This window comes from Symphalangus syndactylus, chromosome 14, assembly GCF_028878055.3.
Source record: "Symphalangus syndactylus isolate Jambi chromosome 14, NHGRI_mSymSyn1-v2.1_pri, whole genome shotgun sequence".
Taxonomy (NCBI): domain Eukaryota; kingdom Metazoa; phylum Chordata; class Mammalia; order Primates; family Hylobatidae; genus Symphalangus; species Symphalangus syndactylus.
The window spans coordinates 23,884,979-23,910,835 of record NC_072436.2 but is presented as its reverse complement, the minus strand read 5'-3'; the positions used below and the strand labels follow the sequence as shown (position 1 = coordinate 23,910,835).

At 47.6% G+C, this 25,857-nt stretch overlaps 1 protein-coding gene across 3 annotated transcripts in view; it reads left to right on the top strand.

Moving 5' to 3' along the window:
• Positions 1–23,773, top strand: part of CACNG5 (calcium voltage-gated channel auxiliary subunit gamma 5) — a 57,333-nt gene extending 33,560 nt beyond the window's left edge. Inside the window, exons 2-6 of one of the 3 annotated variants that reach the window (XM_063617534.1) lie at positions 9,270–9,568; positions 11,009–11,095; positions 12,588–12,728; positions 16,518–16,663; positions 16,985–18,460. In XM_063617534.1, the coding sequence (XP_063473604.1) occupies positions 9,373–9,568; positions 11,009–11,095; positions 12,588–12,728; positions 16,518–16,663; positions 16,985–17,242 (828 nt within the window). In that variant the 5' untranslated portion in view covers positions 9,270–9,372 and the 3' untranslated portion in view covers positions 17,243–18,460. Of the gene's footprint in view, positions 1–9,269; positions 9,569–11,008; positions 11,096–12,587; positions 12,729–16,517; positions 18,461–22,431 lie in introns of those variants that run through there. The other 2 variants (XM_063617535.1, XM_063617533.1) reach the window with 2 other exon arrangements.
• Positions 23,774–25,857: the final 2,084 nt, after the last annotated feature.

Here is a 25,857-nt window from a genome sequence, read left to right as displayed (position 1 = left end):
CAGTCTCCAGATGACACAACCCCTTCTGATGCTGAGTCCCTGCTGTGCTTGACATGTCCTTAGTACACACTTGACCCATGTTTGCTAACATTATATTTATTCTTTGTCTACCGAGATGCCACTGTGCCCACCATGAAGACACCTTTTACATCATTAAACAGAGCATTCTATCTCCTCACATCAGAAAAAACTAACATCTCTCCAATTTGTTGATATGGAGGTGAGAGAGGAGACAGGAGGGCTGAAATTTGCCAGGGATGGAAAATAAAATTCTGCAGGGAGCAACTGCCATGGAAGTTGGAGAGCTGGACAAAGAGGAGAAAGTCTGAGCCATTTTGCCCTTTTCAGGGGCAAATTTACCTTATTAAATCTGCCTTGTTGTTTATCGCTCTTTGGATATCAGGTTGTGCTTCTTTCTTTCTTTCTTTCTTTTTTCTTTTTGAGATGGAGTCTCGCTCTGTCATCCAGGTTGGAGTGCGATGGCGCAATCTTGGCTCACTGCAACCTCCGCCTCCCAGGTTCTAGTGATTCTTGTGCCTCAGCCTCCCTAGTAGCTGGGATTACAGGTATGTGCCATCATGCCAGGCTAATTTTTATATTTTTAGTAGAAACAGGGTTTCACCAAGTTGGCCAGGCTGGTCTCAAACTCCTGACCTCAAGTGATTTCCCTGACTCGGCCTCTCAAAGTGCTGGGATTACAGGTGTGAGCCACCTTGCCTGGCCAGGTTGTGCTACTTTCTGATTGCAGCATTGTACTGAGATGGCATGAGGTAGCCGAGACTTACTTGATAAGTCTTTCATAAGTCTTCACAATAACTCTTTTTTTTAATTATACTTTAAGTTTTAGGGTACATGTGCACAATGTGCAGGTTTGTTACATATGTATACATACGCCATGTTGGTGTGCTGCACCCATTAACTCGTCATTTAACATTAGGTATATCTCCTAATGCTATCCCTCCCCCCTCCTCTCACCCCACAACAGGCCCCAGTGTGTGATGTTCCCCTTCCTGTGTCCACGTGTTCTCATTGTTCAATTCCCACCTATGAGTGAGAACATGCGGTGTTTGGTTTTTTGTCCTTGTGATAGTTTGCTGAGAATGATGGTTTCCAGCTTCATCCATGTCCAGTTAGAATGGCGATCATTAAAAAGTCAGGAAACAACAGGTGCTGGAGGGGATGTGGAGAAATAGGAACACTTTTACATTGTTGGAGGACTGTAAACTAGTTCAACCATTGTGGAAATCAGTGTGGCGATTCCTCAGGGATCTAGAACTAGAAATACCATTTGACCCAGCAATCCCATTACTGGGTATATACCCAAAGGATTATAAATCATGCTGCTATAAAGACACATGCACACATATGTTTATTGTGGCACTATTCACAGTAGCAAAGACTTGGAACCAACCCAAATGTCTAACAATGATAGACTGGATTAAGAAAATGTGGCACACATACACCAAGGAATACTATGTAGCCATAAAAAATGATGAGTTCGTGTCCTTTGTAGGGACGTGGATGAAGCTGGAAACCACAATAACTCTTATGAAGTTATCCCTGTTTTACAGATGAAGAGACTGAGGTTCAGAGTGGCCATGTGACTGGCCCAGGATGGTACATGGGAGAGCCAGCATTACATCCCAGATTTGCCTACTTCCATGTGCCATTCACTCCCCCATGTAACTGTAAACTCCAGGGACTAAACTATGACCCTCAAGCCCTCTGTCACTGTCGCATTCTGGACAAGGTCATGCCTGGAGTTTATATCACATCTAGGTAGTGAGAAGGAGCTAAGTACGTGAATAAAGAAGTTATTTTGGTAACTTCTGTTGTATATCAAATTGTCTTGAAACGTAATGGTATAAGGCTGGGCGTAGTGACTCATGCCTGTAATCCCAGCACTTCGGGAGGCCGAGGTGGGTGGATCACGAGGTCAAGAGATTGAGACCATCCTGGCCAACATGGTGAAACCCCATCTCTACTAAAAATACAAAAAATTAGCTGGGCGTGGTGGCAGGCTCCTGTAATCCCAGTTACTTGGGAGGCTGAGGCAGGAGAATCGCTTGAACCCGGGAGGCGGAGGTTGCAGTGAGCCAAGATCGTGCCACTGCACTCCAGCCTGGGCAAAAAGAGTGAAACTCCATCTCAAAAAAAAGAAAAAGAAAAAAAGAAACATAATGGTATAAAACAACAACTGTTTTATTGTGCTCATGATTTTGTGGGTGTGGAATTTGGGAAGTGCTCAACTAGGCAGTTTTTACATGGAGTTTCTCATGCAGATGCAGTCAGATGTTGGCCAGGGCTGCTGTTATCCAAAGGCTCGACTGGGCTGGACGTCCATCCAAGACGGCCCAATCTCATGGCTGGCAGCTAGTGCTGGCCCCTGGCTGGAAGCTTAGTTGAGCTGTCAAGCAGAGCACCTGCACATAATCTCTAAACAAGTGGTTCTCAACCAGAGGTGGTTTTCCCTTCAAAGGGACACTTTTGTCTATCACAACTAGAGTGCTACCAACATCTGGTGGATAGAGGCTAAGGATGCTATAAAACAACCCTCAGTGCACATGACAGCCTCCAGCAACAAAGAAATATTCAGCCACAAATGTCCATAGGGCTGAGGTGGAGAAACCCTGTTCTAAAGCATGGTGGTCCCAGGGTGTCAGGTTTCTTACGTGAGGCTGGCTTCCCCTGAGTGAACTCCAGAGAAAACCAGGTGGAAGCTATATCTCCTCTTATGACCCAGCCTCAGAAGTCACATAGCGCCAGGTGTGGTGGCTCACACCTATAATCCTAACACTTTGAGAGGCCAAAGCGGGTGAATCAGTTGAGGTCAGGAGTTCAAGACCAGCCTGGCTGACATGGTGAAACCCCATCTCTACTTAAAAATATAAAAATTAGCTGAGTGTGGTGGTGGACACCTGTAATCCCAGCTACTTGGGAGGCTGAGGCAGGAGAATTGCTTGAACCTGGGAGGCAGAGTTTGCAGTGAGCAGAGATCATGCCATTGCACCTCCAGCCTGGGCGACAGAGTGAAACTCCATCTCAAAAAAAAAAAAAAAAAAAAAAGTCACATAGCATCACTTCTGTGTACTTTGTTTGTCAAAGCAGTCACAAAGCTGCCTAGACTCAAGGACAGGAGACAGGGCCCCCGCCTCTCAGTGAGAGGAGTGTCAAAGATTTTGTGGTCATTTTTTCACAACCAAGGAAGATAATGGGGATCAGCATGGTGGGAAGCAGGCAGGGCCAGAGAAACACTGGGGGTTTTCCTCTGGTCACCAGCCCATCCTGCTGGACACTGGCCACTCTGACACTGAGTCACTGGACAAGCTCCCAGGAGCAGCTCTTGTCACTGGCTCCAAAGCCTTGTCAAGAACCCCTACACCATGAACCCTTTATCAAAGCACTCTGCGTTTTCTCTGGACCAGTAGGAAACTGAGATCAGGGTGTCTGCATTTGACTCTCTTTCCACTTCCTTCCTCCTTCCATCCATCTTTCCCAGCAGTTGATAACTGGGCTATCACTTGCTCCTCTAACCTCACCTACCTCTGGGCACCTAAGCACTTCATTGCAAGTCCTTTTATTATTGGCTTGAGCAGGGGAATGTGCCATTAATGATTTAATCTTCACAAGACATTTCTCCCTAATTGCTAGTCATAGATGATAATTAGCAACTGTTAATTCCTGATAATTAACAAGCTAATACTTAGAGGTAATGGCGCCTGGGTAATCATCTTAAAAAGCTCCCGTCTCTACTAAAAATACAAAAAAATTAGCCGGGTGTGGTGGCAGGCACCTGTAGTCCCAGCTACTCAGGAGGCTGAGGCAGGAGAATGGCGTGCACCTGGGAGTCGGAGCTTGCAGTGAGCTGAGATCGTGCCACTGCACTCCAGACTGGGTGACAGAGCCAGACTCTGTCTCAAAAAAAAAAAAAAAAAAAAAAAAAACCTCAAGAAGGCTGCCTGCTTCTGGAACCCAGCCCTCAAAAGATGACACTACATGTTGGCATCTCTAGCCCAGGAGTTTAGCTGGAGCCCTGCACTTTTGTATACAAGGACAGTGATTGGAGAATAGATCACTCTAATCTTTAATTAAGTTTTCTTCTCTGATTCTGGAAGCAATACATGTTCTTTGAGAAACTTTGTTGAGCACAGAGAAGTATTTAAAAAACCATGCATAACCTAATTACCTGGAAGCAGCCGTCATCAACATTTTGGGTTATTTCTTTCCAGTCTGTGAATTTTGTATACATTTGAGTTTAAGTTAAAAGTGTGATGTTGCATTCAACTTCATCAATTTACTATTATAGTGTAAACATTTTCTCTTGTGATAGCAACTTATAAAAAATGGCTCCTCTCCTATAAGAAAAATCAAATGAATGTGAGATTCATGGGACAGAGAAGGAACTGTGTAAAAGCAGAAGCTCGAACAAGGGTCTAGGAATGCAGTCCAGACTAGGGTGTCTTCAAGCGCCCTCCTGTCCTACTGAAGACACCGGGTGGGAGAATATGTACACACATGCACAACTACGTAGGAAAAAAGACTAAAAGGCAATGAACTAAGATATTAATGATGATGGTCTCAGAGTGGGAAAGTGCAGGCAATTTTCATTTTCTGTGTTATATAATTTTCTGCGCGATACAGAAAAAAAAGCACAGGGTCAGGATCTAAAGTATTGCTAGTGCACACTTTTATCTTTCCAAGTAACTGGCTGGGTTATCCCAGGTACTTCTCCCCTCTGGATGTTGATTTCCTGTGTGTGGTTTGAGGGAAGTATTAGTCCTGCCACCCCACTAGGTGGGTTTCAGAAGTAGAAATCCTGGGTCATAGTACACCTCCAAGATACTACCAGAAGATATGACTGGATGACTCCCAGCAATATGCCCTATAGTATCAAACAAGAAGCCTTTATGTGACACTTGGCCGCTTCTAAAGAAACATTTCTGAATACTGTGTCTCGTACATTTCTAGATAGCCTGAGCGACCTACTTTGGATTATTTTCCTTCTTCCCAACACTCTTTGAGCCCCTATTTCATCAGTAGGGAGATGATGTAGTCCAAGCATAGACTTTGGAGTTAGACCTAGGTTTAAAACCAGCCTACGGCTCACCTGTGGCTTCCTGTAGGCTAGTCCACATCTCTAACCCTGAGTTTCTCCATCCACAAAGTGGCGCGAATCCCACCTACTCATGGGGTTATCATGAGGTCCTGATGAAACCCTGTACATGAAGGGGTTTGCACAGTGCCTGGGAGCTAACCCATACTCAGTCAATAATATGATTTATTTATAAATAAATAAGATTACATAATAGAAGCATAGATATAATTTTGTAATGAATAAGATTGCTATTTTCCACCCCAGGTAGCATTCCATAAATGTATTACATACTGTGGAAATAGATGAAACTTTTTGGTTTTCATAGGTATATTCCAGGCTTTAGGATCTGCTATTGTAGAGTTTGGCAGGCAAGGTCATTTTTAGCCTCTTTTATTTCTTGCTTTTGTAGATTAAGATCCAATCTCCTCTCCACTTTCATTTTTCCAAATCTCCAAGACATGAATCTTTTTCATCTCCCTGCCAAGCTTAACATCAAGATTGGCTGCTCAGCTTCGACCAGGCAACAGCAGTCGTGCTTCGGAAGCTCTGATCCATTCTCTCTGCAAGACTCAGGGGCTTAGTCCACTGTTGCTTAATAACAATACCTTATGCCAGGATCATGCTTTAGATTTTTTTCAAAGCATAGTCATATCTGCTGTCGTGTTTAATCACACCAGCAATTTTGTGGAGTGAGCAAGGCAGGTCTTCCTATTCTTCTGGGCAGGCAGTGTGGGTCCCAAAGTGGGTTTCACAGAACATGATGTCTTTTTTTTTCTTTGCTCAAATAAGTTTGGAAAATACAGAAATAAGCAAAGCTAAGCAGACTTTTCAAAGCCTTTATCATAATGTGCAATGCGGTTCTTCAAGAACTAGGTGCAGTGCTTCTCACAAGCTAGGTTTTTTTTTTTCCTTTTAACCAGAGTCACTTTTTCTAGAATATTCCATGGAATTATTGCTCCATGGAACCCACTTTGGATAAACTCATGGGAGTGGGAGTTTGAGAATGCAAGCCTTGAGAAAGGGCTTGGGAGTGGGGCAAGGTAAGGTTCAAATGCAGGCACTAACATTTGCTAGCTGAGTGCTCTTGTGCAAGCTTCTTACCCTCTCTGATCCTCAGTTTGCTCACTTGTAAAATGGGGATGGTAATAGAATAGCCAGGATTAAATTGGGGAGTAAGGTGCTTAACAGGATGCCTAACAATGATAAACATTCAATATACTTTGGCTTTGATTATTAGTCTCTTCCTCCATGTTATCTAGGAGAAAATCAGGCTTCAGAGAGTGTCTTAGTTTGTTCTGTGTTGCTGTAAGAGAATACCTGAGACTGGATAATTTATAAAGAAAAGAGGTTTATTTAGCTCTTGGTTCTGCAGGCTGAGACGTTCAAGGCCATATCCCTGGCCTATGATGAGGGCTTTCATAAGGCATCACAACACAGCAGAGAAGGGCAAGAAGGAAACGGAGGAAACCTGAGGCTTTATAACAACTCAGTCTCAAGGGAACTAATTCATTCCTTCAAACTAATCCAGTCTTCGAGGGTGAGAACTCACCACCATGGAAACAGCACCAAGCCATTCCTGAGGGATCCCATGACCCCAGACACCTACCGCTAGGCCCACCTCCCAACACTGCCACATTGAGGATCAAATTTCAACATGAGCTTTTGTGAAGACAAACAAACCACCTTATCCAAACCATAGCAGAGAGGTTAATTTCTCAACCTTACATGGATCTTTAGTGGCATGGTTGAGTGTAAGTTCAAGGCTCTGTTCACCTTTGGGAGCCATATCCCTTTGTTCTCCACTGCTCCCCTTACCCCTGCTAACCATCCTTGGTGTTTCAATTCCATTTCCTTTGGCAGATGTTGGGACTTTGTGAGCTTCAAGTGTAAATGACAGGGTTTGGCTAACTACTATTAATATAAAAATACTATCATTACAACATCATTACCACTTCCCACCAGTCGGCAGCAGGCTTGCCTTGGGCCTCTGCTAGGAGTCGGCTTCTCTTCCCCAGGACCTGGGTTCTGCCTGTTATGATGCTACCCCACCTTCAGTCAGAACGGGATGCTGTGGTTTCCCATGTTTCCAGCTCGCAAATTCTGCAAGCGGCAACACCTCTGATTTTGTCACCTCTTCCTCAGCTGCAAGCACAGGGCTTATAGGCGCTTTACTAGATACCTGTGCTAGATACAAGCTGTCCTCCTCCCCTCTGCCCCCACTGTTGCATGGAGAATGACTTGGCTGGGTGGAGAGGGCTGACTGTTTGGCGTTTCATTTCTCCCTCCTTTGTCAAAGCCAACACAGGAAGGATCATTGTAGCTTAAAGCCCTGTGTTCTTCAGCCTTGCAAACATGGACATAGACTCACGCATGCCTCCGGGAAGCCAATGTGTGGCTCACTCTGTAGATCAATCAACTTTCCCATGATCAACTGCTAGAGCAGGGCCGGCTCTGTGGAATCAGGGCCGGTGTGCACCCCTCAACCCCTTCTCACAAAGAGGTTCTAAACTCTCCCACTCTTCTCCTACAGTCAACTCAGACTCTGCAGACAAATCTGGCTTCTGTCCCTTTTCAGCTGTCTCAATACCCACCTGTGCCTCGGATCTCAACTGGAACATGATATCATCCCTGGGGCAGGCCCTAGGACACCACTGGAGCCCTGATATTGGTGGACTGCACTGAAGCGCTGCTGCACCTTTTTCCTAAACATCACTAATATCCTGTTTCAAAAGTTTTGACTTTGCAATATTGCAAGGCGCCAGTGAAAGATGCTGACAGGGTAGCAAACTTGCAGCCAAGGCTGGCTTGGGTGACACAACCTTTCTGAGTTGCCCCAGGCCTCATCCTCTTCTAGAGATGGCTCTGCCTGCCCCTTCCAGCCCCACTGGATGACCCCTTCTGGGCCCTTGTCATATCCTGGCCTTTCCCCATCATAGCAGTTGCTACATTACAATGTCGTCACCTGTTTGCTTGGCACAGCACTTCTCAGATTTTAGTAGGCAGACAACTCACCTGGATCCTGTTAAAATGCAGATTTCAATTTAGGATGTTGGAGAGGCCAGAGAGTCGATTTTTCTAACCAGCTGCCTGGTGATGCCTATATGGCTGGTCCGTGGACCATACTTTGAGTAGCAAAGACCAATTGTTTTGAACTTCTGCTACACATTAGAATCACCTGGCAGAATTTAAAAATACCATTGCCCAGGCCCCACTTGAGCCCAATTGAATCAGAATCTCTTGGAGCAGCGCCAGGGTATCAGGGATTTTTAGACACTTCCTAGGTGGCTCTAGATTACAGCCAGAGCACAGAAGCCCTGAGACTGGCTCTGCGCTCCATGGGGGCTGGCATCCACCTGCCTTGCTCTCCACTGTTTTCTAGCTCCAAGTCCAGTGCCTGACCCTGGCAGATATCAGCAGGTGGGGCTTGTGGTTGACCTTGCTTAGACACTTAGCTTCTCTTTTTCTCGATCAGAGCTGGCCCCTGCAGATACATCGTGCTGAGCAGGCAAGAGTCAGCCCATTTCTGATTAGGTGGATTTAGGAGGCTGTTGCACTTGGACTGTGGTGTGGCTTCTTTACTTATGTTGACCCAGTCCTGCAACTTATTAGAGTCACATGAGGAGGACACCGTCCTGCAAGAAGTCTTCCCTGCCCCTCTACTCCTTCCCAAGGCTGCTGCCATTTTCCTGTCTGGAGCTGGCATCTCTCACAGAGTCTGTTTGAGCCTCAGAATCCTTTTCAACACAGAGAAGCTCACCCAGCAGAGTTCTCTCCTCCATTCTTCCTCTCTACTTCCTGGACAGGTCTCTACCACAGCCCTCAATGGGTCGCATTTAATTGCTTTGGGGGTGCCTTTGTTCTTCTAGATGGGAAACCCTTCAACGGCAAGGATAGTGTCATGTTCATTTTTGTATCTCCCATGTCTGGCACAATGGGTTGCTGAATGAAAGAATGAATGAATGGCGGTACCCAGCAAGGGGACTCCCAGAGAGGACAAGGGGGTCCCTGCAGTGGCATGCCAAGAACGCTCTGAATTGCTGTGTGGTTAGGGGGAGGGTGGCACCTCTGTTGCAGTGACCTGGTGTCCTGGGGGTTGCCTGGTGGTCTTTACCTATCCATTGAGCCAGGTTGGGGGTTGACTTTAGTTACGGGTTCCTCATCTTGGTCTTCTCAGAGCCGTGGGTACTGCCACCTGCTCATCCACTCTCCCTAGCCCCAGAGCGCAGTCCGTGCTGGTGGGAGCGTGGCGACTGCCTGCACAGCAACAGTCCAGGAAGATGAGTGCCTGCGGGAGGAAGGCCCTGACCCTGCTGAGCAGTGTCTTTGCTGTCTGTGGCTTGGGCCTCCTGGGTATCGCAGTCAGCACCGACTACTGGCTGTACCTGGAGGAGGGTGTGATTGTGCCCCAGAACCAGAGCACCGAGATCAAGATGTCCCTGCACTCAGGCCTCTGGCGGGTCTGCTTCCTTGCAGGTAAGGGTGCCCAGGGTTGGGGACAGCCCTGCCTCCTGACATCACCTGCCCCGAGAGGTCCCTCCCTGGGAAGAGATGGCCAAGAGATGCTGGAAGGAGACTGTTCACCATGGATGATCCCTATATATGGCGGGTGGTGCTCCCTGCAGTGACTGGGACCCCGTTCCAAACTCAAGTCCTGATTCTCGATGTCCATTTGAGCCAGTCTTTTCACCTCCCAGGTCTTCCTTCCTGAAAGATGAATGTAACTATGCCTTCCCCACACTCTGCTCCCGGGACTGGATGCGAATGACACTGCACAGATCTCAAATGTTCATGCATGCTTTAGCTCTTTGAAGTATTGATCCCATATAATTCTCCCAACAGTACTGCAAGACAGGACTTGTTATTTCCACTTTGCAAATGCAGAAATGAAGATTCAAAGAGGTTAAGTCCCCTTAACTCAGTTTCCTTGCATCCACTAGTTTACAGAATACAAAATACTTGGCAGGTTCTCTGTTCCTCCCTCCATAAAATGGCACAGAGGAAACACATGAGCAGGTCCCTCCAGCTCTGCAGCATGGTAGAGGTTCTGACCCCACTTATCTAGGCCTGCCTTTTTACTCACTAGGGCTTCCCTGTAACCCTTCAAGTTACCACTCCAAGAATTCTATCCTTTATCCCTTTATCATGGCCCAAGATCAGCCTGCACAAGAAAAGCATCTCCAAGTCATACAAGACTAGCTGCAAGCTGGGCTGGCCTGGATTGCCACAGCATGGTCACTGGGCTTTTCTTGGTAGGGGCCTGTAACTTATGTGTGCATTGGGGAGAGACACAGTTTGGCTCTCCCAGCCTTTTTCCTCCCACCTTGATAGTACAGCTTTGGGGGTTGGAGTGGGTATTTTTTCCTACCAGTATTTAGCAGAGAAGACACCTCAAGGTGTTGAGTCTGCCATGGGAATGGCATCCAACTCTGACTTCTTCTGCCCCAGACTGCGTGGCATTGGTCTGTGCTTAAATCTGGAGTTTGAGGTCACTAGGATCTGATTTCCAGGGTGGTTGACAAGGCTTTTGGAGTTTTGCTCCATGACACCTACTCTGGAGAATCTAAGTCAGCTATGCACCATTGTCAGCCCCATCTGGCCAAACGCAGTGAGATGGCACCAGATGTTCACTCAGCATGGAGAGTTTGCAATACCAACCTCTTTTCACGTGACTCTTGGTGCTTGGGTCCATACTCACACAGGCGCTTCTCCAGGAAGGTTGTCATGTCAGGACGTGCCTCCACCTCTGCTGTGGGCTATGAGCCAGGGACAGGACCCCCATAGGGTTTAGGTCCAGCTCAGGTGCAAAGACACAGCAGGTCAAAGATCCTAAAACACTTCGAAATACCATTTGAATGGACTAACTTCAAATCTATGTTCAAGAAGGACCTGGAAATGTGATTCTTGTCTCCACAGGTGAGGAGCGGGGGCGTTGCTTCACCATAGAATATGTGATGCCCATGAACACCCAGCTGACATCCGAGTCCACGGTCAATGTTCTAAGTAAGTGCCTTGAGTCTCGCAACCTGGGCCACTGGCTGGACAGAGAGGAGCAAGGCAGAGGGAAGAGTCAGTGTGCCAGCATATTTCTCAAGAGGAATGCCCTTAGACTCAGCTGGGTGTGCTGTCCCGTTAATTAGAGATAATCCACTAGAGCTTAATTTTCCAGTAGTGAAAACAGGTTGCTGGAGTCTCCCAGTCTACTGACCCAGGCATCAGTCAGGGAACTGAGCTCTCTGGACCCCAGGGAGCCTGACTTCATGGCTTTGACCTCAACAGAGTCGGTTCTGCCCCCAGTGTGAATTTGCAATATTGCAATGCAATTCTGATACTAATCACCTGGAGTTAACAGAGACTCCACAGGTTTAAGGTCTCAGTCCCCAATGAGACTACCCTTATTTCAGATGCCAGCTGCAAGTTCAGAGGTCCCTGGTCTCCTGCACTTCTGACCAATTAGCTCCAAATATGGGAGCTCCCATAACTGTCAGGTTCAGTAATTGCAAAAATGACACAGAACTCAGGAAAGTGCTATACTTACCATTCCAATTTTATTACAAAGGACACAGATCAGGACCAGGCAGATGAAGAGACACATACAGCAAGGTCTGGGGGTGGGTCCTGAATGTGGAGCTTCAGAATCTTCTCTCCATGGAATCAGGTTGTGTCACCATCTTCACACACTGATGTGTTCATCAACCAGGAAGCTCAACTGAGCTTTGGTGTCCAGAGTTTTTATTGGGTTTCATTACATAGGCATGATTGATTACATTATTGATCATGTGATTGAACTCACCCTCTAGCCCCTTACCTTACCCAGAGGCCAGGCTGATATCACCTGGCTCAAAACCCCAATCTTCTAATCCCATGGTTGGTGTTTCTAGCCCCCATCCTGAGTCACCTGGTTAGCAAAAATTCAGGTGTGGTTGAGAGACCCACCATGAATAACAAAGACACTCCAATCCTTGGAAAATTCCAAGAATTTAGAGGTGATCTCTCAGGAACCAGGGACAAAGACTATCCCCAACAGAATTGCTCCCCAAGTAATTATAAGTTGAAGAAAACAGGCTGTAACTGTCCCCTGCACCATTCAGAGCAACCCCTTGCCCAAGGAAATGGTGAATCTGCCTGTAAGAGGAAGCAAGACAGAATGACCCGGCCCTTCCACAGCTGCCATATTTGCCAGTGGTATGGACTCCATATTGGCAGACAGTGTGGACCCCCAAGAGGGTAGTAGCTTATGCCTGGAGGAAATGACAGAGGCCCTGAAGATGCTGGCACTTGAAGTCAGACCTTCCAGACCCACCTCAGGGACAAAAGTCCTGCTAGTAATGGGAGATCCCCAGGCCACCTGATGGGGGTAGAGTCTGGGGAACCCCTGCAGGGATGGGGCTTTGAGGACCTGTTGGTAGACACTGCCAGGAACACTCAACTCGGGATGATGAGGAATGAATCAGGCCTGGAGGCTGACAGGCCGCCCTTTTGTCCCGTTAATTAGAGATGATCCGCTCAGCCACACCATTCCCTCTGGTCAGCCTCTTCTTCATGTTCATTGGCTTTATCCTGAGCAACATCGGACACATCCGTCCCCACCGGACGATACTGGCCTTTGTCTCTGGCATCTTCTTTATCCTCTCAGGTAAGTTGTGTTGTTTTCTTTTCTTGCACCCTGGATTTTTTTTTTTTTTTTTTTTTTTTGAAACAGAGTCTTTCTTGCTCTGGCACCCACGCTGGAGTACAGTGGCTCGATCTCGGCTAACTGCAACCTCCACCTCCCGGATTCAAGCAATTCTCCTGCCTCAGTCTCCCAAGTAGCTGAGATTACAGGTGCCTGCCACCACACCTGGCTAATTTTTGTATTTTTAGTAAAGATGGGGTTTTTCCATGTTAGCCAGGTTGATCTCGAACTCCTGAGCTCAAGCAATTCAACTGCCCTGGCCTCCCAAAGTTCTGAGATTACAGGCATAAGCCACTGTGCCCAGCCACCCTGGACTTTTGCTGTTTAACTCCCAAAAGGCTCTGCACTGGAAAGTCCTGGAATTAGGATAGGCTGAGTCAGTCATCCAGACAGAATTGAGTCAGAGCTGGAGGAAACATCTGAGGACCCTGGGCCCATTATTACCTTCCAGAAGAGCAACAGAGGCTCCACAGGAGGGGTGACTGCACAGGCTCCCCTCTGGCAAATCTGGGATTGGGACCCAGGGTTCCTTCCTCACTCCACACATCACTATCACTGCACCTAAGGACTTTTTAATTCCCACCATCTTGAGTATTCCTATTTTTGTAGGGGCTATGTCTTCATATTTGTGCATGAATATTAAACACAATCTGCCTTTGGAATAATGGGTCCTTCACCCCTCATCCCCCAGCTGTCCTCAGGAAACTTCTGCTGTCTCCTTCCCTCTCCAGTCACACCCCACACCGTAAACCCTCCTAGACCCCTTCAACATGGACTTGTCTTCCTGGACTGATGCCAGGTTGTACTTCATTCTTTCTTCTTTTTATTCATTCATGATATCTACCAGGCCTTATTCTGGCTGCTGGCATCACTGCCTACAAAAAGGGCAGTGTAATGGGAGATACAAACAGTAGACAGGAGATAGGAACCCAGTGTGAATAAGACTATGAATGGTGGCCAGCAAGGACTGCAAGGGGGCCAAGACCAGTGACTGAAACTCAGGGCAAAGGTTGGTCATGGAAGACTACCAGGAGGAGGTGAGCTAAAGGATGAGTAAGAATTAGGCAAAGAAGTGAGGTTGGGGGTGGGGGTGGAAAAGGGGCCTGGAGGAAAGTGGGAGGATGAAGCACTGGGGGAACTGAGTGTAATCATTGTTCATAAGGGCAGGTGCAAGGAAAAATGTAGTGAGAAGAGAGACTGGGGAAGGCATCCGAGGTCATCTTATGGATTTGGGGCTTTAGGAGAAGACTTAGATGGATTTTGAGCCAAGGGATGACACGATTGGGTTTGGATTTTAGAATGACCATGCTGGGGAATGGAGGGAGGGAGGGAAGCAAGACAGGAGGCAGGGAGACTAGGCAAGAGGCTATTCCAATAGTAGAGGCGATGGCCCAAACAGGGGGATGATGGTGGAGAAGAGAGAAATGAGAGGGTTCAAGTGACATTTGAGAGGTAAACTCAACAGTACTAGGATGAGGCTTCCAGGGAAGAGTCAAGGTGAGTGACAATTTCTTGCTTGAGCACTGGGTGGATGGCATATCACATCATTGATTCGGGGATCACAGGAGAAGGAGCAGATTTGGGCAGATCATGAGTTTAGTGTGGGAATTGCTGAGTTTGAGGTGTCCTTATGACATCTGGGAGGAGGTGTCCAGAAAGCTGCCAGAGGTCAGTGTCTGGGGCTCATGGGAGTGACTTGGACCAAAGATAGAGATTGGAGAGCTATCAGCTTAGGGAGTGGGAGAGGAATCCATGGACTTGGATGAGATTACTCATGGCTGGTGTGTAGAGTGAGAAGGGGAAAGAAAACAGCAAATAAAGGTGGGCTCTTTCTCCTTTTCAAGGTGACCTGTGCATTTTCATGGAGACCTTTTCTTTTGGAGATAATGACTCGGGCCAAAGGAGTGGCTCTTGGGGCATGTAATTTAGGTGCCCCGGACTGACTGACTGGTTAGGGATCCTGGGGAGAAGATGCTTGGATGGCAAATGGATGGGTGAATGGCTTGAATAATTGATAGATGGATGGATGGGTGGGTGGGTGGATGGGCAGATGGAAAGAAAGGAAAAACAGCTATTGGATACCAAGCATTCTGATTACCACCTGACTCCTAAGTAATTTTAGGATCCTTTTCCCAATATTTTCTTGTCAACGTAGCTTGGGAGCCAGGTGGCAGTCAGAAAGTCTGATGTCCAAGAGCCACTCTTTCTTTCTCCATCCATCCATCCATCCATCCACACACCTACCCACTCTTCTTTCCATCCATCTGTCCATCCATTTTTCAATCTACCCACCAACCCATCATCCATCCATTCTTCCATCTATCAATCCATCATTCCACCCTTCCACGCATTAACCCAACACATATTTATTGAGCACCAGCAATGTCATCAGCCCAGCCTTTGCATGGTGATATTTCCACATAGTCTAAGAGGTACAGACCCAGAGTTAGTTAAGCTTTTTATTTTTCCTTCTGTGAACTTCACGATAGCCAAAGCTATAAACAGTAGCTTTGACATACATGAGGTTTTTCAGCAGTGGGCTACAGGATCAGAAATCTAAGTTTGAGATGGGCCACATGAAGTCATTTCAATGATAACAATAAAGAGTGTTCATTTAGGGCACCAATGACTCAAACATAAGTACTAGGAAGGTTTCGGTCACACCAATTTTCCTTTAGCATTCATCCTTCCAGATGCCCTAGTTTCATAAAATAATGTGAGTGGAATTAAACCTGAACAGCTCAAAACAGAGTAATTAATTATGTCTTGATTCAATTACAGCTACTAATTGACAGAATTGATGCCTGAGGCAGTCATTTGCACAATGGCAGTAGGACGTTGGTCCCCCCGGCCTCCTGATTTAAAGCTTGCCAAAATCTGGACAAAATCCCTTTACCTCCCTTACCTAAAGATCTCAGACAGGCCACACCTTGTGGTCAGGTGGGTTGCACAGACCATGGGCCACATGGGGGAACTCCGAAATGATAGGTGCCACCTACCACCTTGGCTATCTCTGCCCACGGGGCCTATTTTACCCTTCAGTTCTGTAAAAGCCACTTTCTAGCTCAGTGGTTCACAGCCCTCTTAAGAAAATGCAGTGCCAGGCGCAGTGGCTCACGCCTGTAATCCCAGCACTTTGGGAGGCCGAGGCGGGTGATCACTCGAGGTTAGGAGTTTGAGACCAACCTGGCCAACATGGAGAAACCTCGTCTCTACTAAACACACAAAATTAGCCGGGCATGGTGGCAGGCACCTGTAATCCCAGCTACTCGGGAGGCTGAGGCAGAAGAATCACTTGAACCCGGGAGGCAGAGGTTGCAGTGAGCCGAGATCACGCCATTGCCCTCCAGCCTGGGTGACAAGAGTGAAAATCCACCCCCAAAAAAGAAAAAAAAAAAATACAGCGCCAGGTCCCCACCCTAGGCCAGGTGTATCAGAATGTCCAGAGCTGGGGCTCAGGCCTATGTGACAGATACGCACAGCAGGGTGCGAACCACTGGGCTTAGCCCATGGCTTAGGAGGGCAGCTATATAGGAGCTTCTTCCCTGAAACTATCTGCTGTCTAGAAGGTGCTGGTCTAAACAGGGTGTTCGGGAGGAAAGTTTCTGCTCTCCTTTGAACTCCACTGAGAGCATTGGTACCCTAAGGCTGGCGGCTTTGGTCCTGAATTGCAAAGGGAGGTGGGTGCCGCCTCAGCAAACTTCCTGAGCCTCTGGGCTGAGCATCCCCTCTCCCCTGCTGCCTGACCAGGCCTCTCTCTCGTGGTGGGCCTGGTGCTCTACATCTCCAGCATCAACGACGAGATGCTCAACAGGACCAAGGACGCAGAGACCTACTTCAACTACAAGTATGGGTGGTCGTTTGCCTTCGCTGCCATCTCCTTCCTTTTAACGGAGGTAAAGCCCATCACCCTAAGTAGGCATAGGCTGGGGCTGGGCACCGCCCCACTGAGCCAGGGAGAGTGGGGAAGGGGGAGGGGGGACATTCCACAACCATTTTGGACCCTGGACCACCCACCCTACTTCCCTTCCTCATCCCAGAATGTGTCACTGTCTTACCTTCCTGGGTCCCCTCCAGCCAGGATGTCTCCAGGGCCCTGCTCCTGTCCCCACGTCCACTTCCCACCCCAGTCGAGCTGTGTCCTGTGCAGACCCCAGCCAGGGGAGATGAGGCAGGCCCCAGCAGCGAGTCCATCCTCTGCTGTCTTCTCCCTGTAGAGTGCCGGGGTGATGTCTGTGTACCTGTTCATGAAGCGGTACACCGCGGAGGACATGTACAGGCCCCACCCTGGCTTCTACCGCCCTCGGCTGAGCAACTGCTCCGATTACTCAGGCCAGTTCCTACACCCAGACGCCTGGGTCAGGGGCCGCAGCCCCTCCGACATCTCCAGTGAGGCCTCCCTGCAGATGAACAGCAACTACCCCGCCTTGCTCAAGTGCCCCGACTATGACCAGATGTCCTCTTCGCCCTGCTGAGCCTCGGCCACCCCCATCCCTGGACTGTGGGTGGCCAGACAACCCTTCCTGTTCTCTCCAGGTGACCCCTGAGCCCCAGGCCTGTGGTTGACAGGCCCAGGCCACCCACGCTTAGCTGTTGTCACTTGACCCCAGTCCTCTCCCTGCTTCTCCAGAAGGGCTCTAACTGCCCCAGCGTGGGTATGGGAGTCTGGAGTCTGCGGGCAAGCTGATTGTCTGGGAACATGGGAGAAGCCCCGCCCATGTGAGTGCCAATCATAGCAATGGCTCCAGGAAGCCAGCAGCTCCCCCCAAGCCCAGGAGACACCGATGTACCCTTTGTATATTCTTCCTGCACCCCCAGCTTCATGGCCCTAGGCCAGGGCCAGCTCTGAGATGCCAAGCTCCTTACACAGATGCAGCCGGACTCGTGCACTTGCCAACTGGCCTGGCCATTCATGTTCAAGATCTGCACCATCTGGCCGAAAGGTGACTCTGATATAGAGGTCTGGCTGACTTAGACATGTCAGGCTGTCAGTGTTCCTTCTGAACTCCTTTCTCCTTTTTTGTCACCCACGTCCCTCCACATGACACACCTGTCCATGCACTTCCCTCCCTGACACAGGCTGTGAACCTTTTCTCCTTTACTCACACCAGAACTCAGCTGCCCTGGGCCCTGGCCCTAAGGGACTAAGGGTAGCTCTGAGGCCACACTGATGAAGTCACAAAGAGGTGTTAATGGCTGAAGACATCGTAATATGTATGGCCCTTTGATAACATATTTTACAAGAGCCTTTTATGCCTTAACCCAAATAACTGATTCTGACAATGAGAATTTTAGAATCGGGCTGGTCTGAGTTCCTATTATCTGACAAAGTTTCTGGTCCTGGGGATACTGTCCCCTTACAAGGGCAATATTTCCAGACCAAGGCCCTAAGATGGAATCTTGTAGACAGCTGTCGAAACCACCTAAGTGGAAGGTAGCCTTTGAAGAGGCTGCCTGGGAGTGGGAGCTGGATTTGATGACACCTGGTGCATCTTGAGTTCAAAGAAGAAAGGTAGACTTGGAATAATCCAGCTGCTCTCCGAAGGCTGCCTGTGAACATTTGGGGGTTGCCAATTTAATCCTAATATAGAGGAGTGTCTGCTTCCTGGGTGTAGGACAGATGTGGGCAAATCAGATTTTTCCAGAAGACCAGGCAGTGTGACACCCATTCTTCTGGTGGGAAACTGGAGCCAGGAGGGTTTCAATCACCCTCCGCAAGTCCCCAGAAGCCACTGCAAGCCATGCCCTCCTTCAGCTCTCCAAGTGTTGGCTCAGCTTAGACGTTTTTGGTTTTGAGATTTTGAGTAGCAAAACAATGCTGTGTGTCGCTGCTGTGCCCGCTCTCCTCTTGCCCTCTTTAAGATGTCATTAGTTTCTGAGAACAGAAAACCATGGTGGTGACACATGGGCTCCAGCACGTAGTCCAGAAAGCTGCACATCTGGTGTGCGCAGCCTTGGAGGGGCGGTGTGTTAGGCAGCCGGGCTGCCGCAATGAACTACCACAGACTGGGTGGCTTAAATAACACACATGAATTTTCCTACAGTTCTGGGGACTGGAGTCCAAGATCAAGGTGTTGGCAGGATTGGTTCCTTCTGAGGCCTCTGTCCTTGGCTTGCAGATGGCTACCTTCCTGCTGTGTCCTCACGTGGTCTGTGTGCCCGTGACCCTGGTGTCCCTCAGTGTGCCCAAATTCCCTCTCCTGATAAGGACACCAGTCAGATTGGATTCGGATCCATCCCTAATTAATTGGTGGTTAATTTTCATGAAATAACCTCTTTAAAGTCTCTATCTCCAAATACAGTCATATTCTGAGGTACTGGGGGTCATTCTACAAATGAATTTAGGGAAGACAGAGTTTAGCCCATGACAGGTATTTTGTTGCTGGATTCTTCCATTTGTCTTGCAGCATGGTAGAGGAGAAGGATAAGAGAAGCCAGTTCTGGTCCCAATTCAGCCACTCATTCACCACGAATCCTTGGGCAACACCCTTCCACTCTGAGGGGCTTGGCCTAAATGGTTTCCAAGCCCACTCCCCTCCCACCCACCCACAACTCCAATGACTCAGCCTCCTGTGGGAGGATCTCTGTTGCTTCTGTATGTGACTTTTCAATCATTGCCTATAAACTGATAGCAACTGTGAGACCCCCCTCCGTCTCCACTGGCACCCTTGCAATGACTGTTGTATTCTTCAGTTACTGTTTACAGAATAATACCAAAACCATGTTCTCCTCACCGCAAAGTAAAGGAATCAGTTTTTGTGCTTGGAGACAGTTAGATAGCGTTTCCAAACTGGACAATCATTTAGGTAAGCGCTACTCCAATTTTTATCAATGTATTAGCTCCTAATTGCACTTTTCTCTCTCTAGAACACTCTTTCTCTGTCACTGTGCCAAGCTTGTTTTTTGTGCACCTGGAAAAAGTAGAATCCACTCCTAAATACAAGCTGATTGTGGACTCAGACATCACTAGGTTCATTCTTCACTGGCCCTGATGCTGAGCTGCTAAATGAAGGAGCCCTTAGCCTGGGAAGATGTGGTTTACACGCATCTTAGGAACAGGTTCTTGGTCATTTTTTCCCCATCGGGGGTGGGTGCATGTGTTAATAATCACATCACCATCACAATTTCCTTTCTGTCTGTAAATTCATCTCAGAATCAGGGCCTAGTTGTGGCCTCTCCTCAATCAGGAGATTTTTACCAAACATTAACATGTACAAACTCAACTCAGAAATCATAAATTAGGGTCTCTTCTTCAATATACATTCTGATCTTTTGTTTCCTCAAGCAGTGTAAAAAAATGGGAGGGGTAGACTAATAAACCCAAGTGTCATGAATTATGGAATAAAATGACTTGGGGTAATCAGCCATTAACAGGGAACAATCTGACATTGGTTCCCCCATACCTGGAACTTACTACCCTCCTTTTTTTTTTTTTTTTTTTGAGATGATGTCTTGCTCTGTCACCCAGGCTGGAGTGCATGTAAGAGTTAAAGAAGGAGGAAAGAACCATGAAAAGTGGCTCAATAGTCAAAGACAGGTTTATTTTGGAGAATAAACCTGAGAGGGGCTTCTGGACGATTTCGGTCAGGAGCACTCTCTCTTACAGACTAAGACTATTTATTGGTGAGAGAGCTTGGAATGTTTCTGTGTGGGAAAGAAGTTTACGGCAGGGTTGGAAAGTCTCTGGTCAGAGAAGAGGTTATCTTGGGGCTGACATCTCTCTGGCTGGAGGGGAGGTTATCTCAGGGCTGGCATGTCTCTGATTGGGGAGGGGTTTGGAATGTTTCTGATCAGAGATGTCATTTGTGGTTTATGGTCCTGCTGACCTTAGCCATTAGGCTGATGCCCTTTGAATTTAGGTGGGTTTTTTTTTTATCAAGGTGAACTTTAAAATGGCAGTGCTTGTCCAAGATGGTGAAGCTCCTGCTCTGTCAGGCAGTGGTGTGATCTCGGCTCACTGCAACCTCTGCCTCCTGGGCTCAAGCAATTCTCCTGCCTCAGCCTCCCAAGTAGCTGGGATCACAGGCATGCACCATCATGCCCAGCTAATTTTTTTATTTTTAGTAGAGACGGGGTTTCCCCATGTTGGCCAGGTTGGTCTTGAACTCCTGACCTCAAGTGATCCACCTGCCTTGGCCTCCCAAAGTGCTGGGATTACAGGCATGAGCCACTGTGCCCATCCCCTACCCTCTTTCTTGTCCCATGGGCGAGTCAGTGATGTCCTCCCAGCCCCACCAGTGACCTTCAGAAGAATCATGTGTTACCAGGTGGTTGAGAACCACTGGCTTAGACATACTGGGATTTATCACAGTAGCTGGGGATAAGGCCACCTTCTCCTGAGTCTGGGTGGGGAGTGGTGGCATCCCAAACAAAATGCAAGAGAAGGAGGGAGAATGGTGCTGGGTGGACTCCTGAGGAGGTGGAAGCCCCAGGGACCCCCCTTCTTGCTCTGTCTCAGCCTGCACCAGCCCCACCTCCTCCAAAAAGGCTGTGCCTGGGGCAAGATGCCAAATTCATAGGCTCATGCCCAGCCTCTCTGCCTCTGAGCCCTTTCCCCAAGGAGCTGGTATTCACTGGTATGCAGCTGGAACCTGCCCCTGGAAAGAGGATAGAGAGCATTCTGGAGCCAACGTGGCCTCCAGCCCACTGTCAGGACCAAGGATGAACTTTGGGCTGTGAACAGGGATGATAAATCCCCAGAAATGATCTCGTGTCTCGGGCTCTGACTATCAAGTTCAGGTCAATCTTCATCACTGGTCTTTGAATAATTCATTTTGTGCTCAGCAGTTGTGAAAAAGAACAAGACTCAAAGGCTTTAGAGGTTTCTGATTAAGCAATAAAGGAACCACGTATCACAACGTTCCCAGCAGACTAACTTGGGCCAATTTTTAGTTTAAATCCACCCACACTCATACACCTCCTACCCTATTTCAGATACAACAATGTGTGTGAAAACACGATGTAAACGGTAAAGTCCTCCTTGGATTAAGTTATTTTCATTAACAAAATGGTGAAGAGACTAAATTAAACCACATAAGGTGAGTAGCAGCTATTCAATCCATAGCAATTCTCAGTGTCCTAAATGATCAATTCTGGAGAGCATCCTACAAGGTCAGTTCACAGGCTTGGGATTCACCCAAGAATGGATTCACCATCTTCAACCCAGACACAGTCTCTTGCAAATGTCGATTTAGATACTGTGACTTCAGCTTCAGCCCCAGCAGGTCATCACCAACATCATCACCACCAACATGCATCTAAAATCCTTATCAGAGTCCTTGGCACCTAATAGGTATTTTGCAAGCATTATCTCACGTAACCCTTTCCATCCTGTACGTAGAATACTAAGACCTAAAGAAGTTTAGGGACTTGCTCATAACTGCACAGCTGGTAATATTTGCACTGCTCTGCTCTGCAAGTCCTGTTTCAAGTGCACCCCCAAGAGCCTGGCACCTACAGTCCTAAATGTTCTGCATGGTAAATGTATCCTCTTCTATAATCAGAGAAATAATCCAGGTTCCCATCCAAAGATAAATGGGGGAAGGAAAGGTCTAAATGCAAACAACGGTGATGTGTCGTTTCCTGAAAGTCTCTACACATTAATCCTGACTCCTTCTCTCCCGTCCCTACTCATGATGCCAACCAATGTTGGAAATGGCTCCAGGAAAACTCCAGATTTTCCTAACTGTGGTCAGCCAGTGGTGGAACCTCACCACACTCTTGTTCTGGAGAAACTGGAGCAACTGGAGAAAGACTCATGACACAAGTTTGGCCATGGAACATGTTTGGAGTGTGTGGTTAGGGGTCATCTGATGCATCCTACCAACGTGACCCCAAGGAAAGTGCTGGAGGAATTGGGCTCAGATCCTAGAGAGAAGCTCATTTCAGACTCTGGCCTCCGGATTCCATTTTCCTGGCTGACTCCCAGGGCACCATGGAGCAAATGGCCAGTGGGTGTGCCATGGGAGGTGAGACCCCCCCCCAGCATTCTGAAGCCCAGCAGCTGGAGAGGAGGAAGAGATGTTTCGTTTGTTCATGATGTTTCCTGAAGCACCAGAAGTGTGAGCTCCTGAGGTGATGGCTGTGTGGGGTGCAAAGAAAAAAAAAGTGAAGTGAGAATGAATTTTACTTAGATGCAAGAAGTGTCACCTTGTTGTGTTAAATCAAATTAAATCTGTCTGAGCCCCTATTCACCTGGGTGGTGAGAAATTCAGTGTTCCCCAGGGTTCCATGGGAATCCAATGGGGAGGGGATGCCAGTGGCTGCCAGGCTGGAAATCCAAAGTTCAGCAGTGTAGGTGCCAGGGTTCTTGACACCTGGTGTCCTGTGTCCTCACAAACACCATCCTGCCACCCCTCTCAGGCCCTGCCAAGGACTCTGGTCACTGCTGCTCTAGGAACCCATCAATTGCACCTCCTCACTCATTTCCTTCCGAGTGTGGGGACTGTCCCCATGGGTTGACTGCTCTCCCCGACCTCCAAGGACTCCTTCCAATCTGCCACTCCAAGGGAGGATCCTGCACATCCTTCCTCAGTGGATCCTTAGAAACTCAATGGTGGGCTTTTTTGCCTGGATTGGGGGAAGAAAAACGATGGGGAAAATGAAGTATTCATAATAATTTTCCCTGTGAGCCTATTAATAATAAATTAGTACTAATATATTATTTTGGTTATTGCTACTATTTCTTTAGCACCTACTATATAACAGCTTCTGTCCTGGGCTGTTTATCCAGCGTGATTTCATTTTCTTGATTTTCTTTGAATACTAGTGCAGAATCTGAGTTAGTTACCCTCTCCAGTTCATGATGTACAGCCATTATTGGTTCACACAAGGCCTGGCTCTTGATTTTTTATTCATTCATTCATTTTTTTTCCTTCCCCCTCCACCCCATGAGCAACCATTCAGATGTGTTTAATATATATATATTTTTGTTTCTATGTGCTCCTTAAATGCATATTGTTTTCTGGCATGTGTATTTTAATGTAAATAAAGGGTACTGCATTATATATGCATCTCTCTTTCTCACTTTGTCATCCAGCACTGCTTTTACAATCTTCTGCTTTCCTCCATGAACATACAGTTCATTGCTCCTAACTGCTGCCAAGCACTCCACAGCCTTTACTTTTTGCCTAAACCCCAGTGAAAATCCCAGTAATTAGCACCAGGAAAGTGGGATTTGGAGGCCAGAGTCTGACATGACTCATGTTTAGGATCTGACAGCAATTCCCCCAGCATTTCTCTTAAGTAGGGGTTGCTTCCAACTCCCCCACAACACACGCACCAAACAGCACTGCTGAAAATACAGCTGTCCATCTCCCCTTACAGATCTGACAACCATTTCTTGGGGCTACACCGAGGGGTGGGTGTAATGCATCGCAGGCTATGTTTGCACTTAATTTAATCCAACACGTTCTCATTGTTCTTCAGCAAAGATGCTCCAGTTCATACTCCCCGTGTCCCCCATCCCCGCTAAAACAGCCCAGAATTCCTCTATCTCAACACTATTGACATTTTGAGCCAGAACGTTCTTTGTTGTGGGTGCTGATCTTTGCGTTGCAGGAAGTTCAGCAGTATCTCTAGCCCCTATCACGGGATGCCAGTAGCATCCGTATCCTCTGTTTGTGGCAACCAAAATCTCCAGATGTCCCCTGAGTGGAAAACTGTCTCCAGCTGTGAGCTACTTAGGCTTCCCTAGCTTTCTCCTTTTTGTCAGTGTAGTGGGTTCCACCCTACATTCCCAGCAATCCTACAGCCACACTACCCTCAAAACACCTGATCTCAGAAGTGAAGCAGGGTTAAGCCTGGTTAGTACCTGGCCAGGAGAAGATGGTACAATGAACTCCCTGGTACCCATCACTCAGCTTCCACAAGGACCAACTCATGTCTGACCCCAGATTCTTTGGAAGCAAATCCCAAACATATATTACTTCTTCTGCAATGATTTCCCACCATATCGGCAAAAAATCAGGATTCTTTTAAAATCACAGTGCCAATGATACACTTAAAACAATAATTTCTTGATGTCATCAAATGTCCAGTTCAATGTTCAGATTTTCCTTATTATTTTTATTTTTATTTTTAGATGGAGTCTCACTGTCGCCCAGGCTGGAGTGCAGTGGCGTGATCTTGGCTCACTGCAACCTCCGCCTCCCATGTTCAAGCAATTCTCTGCCTCCACCTCCCAAATAGCTGGGATTACAGGCACCTGCCATCATACCTGGCTAATTTTTGTATTTTTAATAGAGACGGGGTTTCACCATATTGACCAGGCTGGTCTTGAACTCCACCTCATGATGCACCCCACCTCAGCCTCCCAAAGTGCTGGGATTACAGGTGTGAGCCACTGCAACCGGCTGATTTTCCTAGTTATTATCTAAAATATGCATATGTGTCAGTGCTTTACTGTTTATCAAGACCCATACAATATCCTGGCCTCGCAATTGCTTTCAGGTCTCTTACATTTCATCCTTGAGTTTCTCCTCCTTACCCACTATCAGTTGGCCCATAGAGTATCACATAGCCCGGAATGTTCTGACTGTATCACCCTGGGGTTGGTGAATGTTTCCTTCCATTGCATTTCCTGTGAATTGGTAGACGGATCTAGAAGCTTGATTGGACGCAGGTCTGACCTGTTAACAGTGAAACTCCTTCAGGAGACATGTGACACCTGGCCTTCTGGCTGTCTCTTTTTTTTTTTTTTTTTTTTTGAGACAGAGTCTTGGTCTGTCACCCAGGCTGGAGTGCAGTGGTGCCATCTCGGCTCACTGGAAACTCCGCCTCCCGGGTTCGAGCGATTCTCCTGCCTCAGCCTCTCAAGCAGCTGGGATTATAGATGCCCACACAACACCCAGCTAATTTTTGTATTTTTAGCAGAGACAGGGTTTCATCATGTTGGACAGGCTGGTCTCAAATTCCTGACCTCAAGTGATCCTCCTGCCTCAGCCTCCCAAAGTGCTGAGATTATAGGCATGAGCTACCGCGCCCGGCCATGGCTGTCTTTCTTCCAGGAAGTTAGCAGTCATTAATAGTCATGGCCCAGGTTCATTACGGTGTTAGTGGTTGCATAGAGGTGATGTTCTAACACCATTCT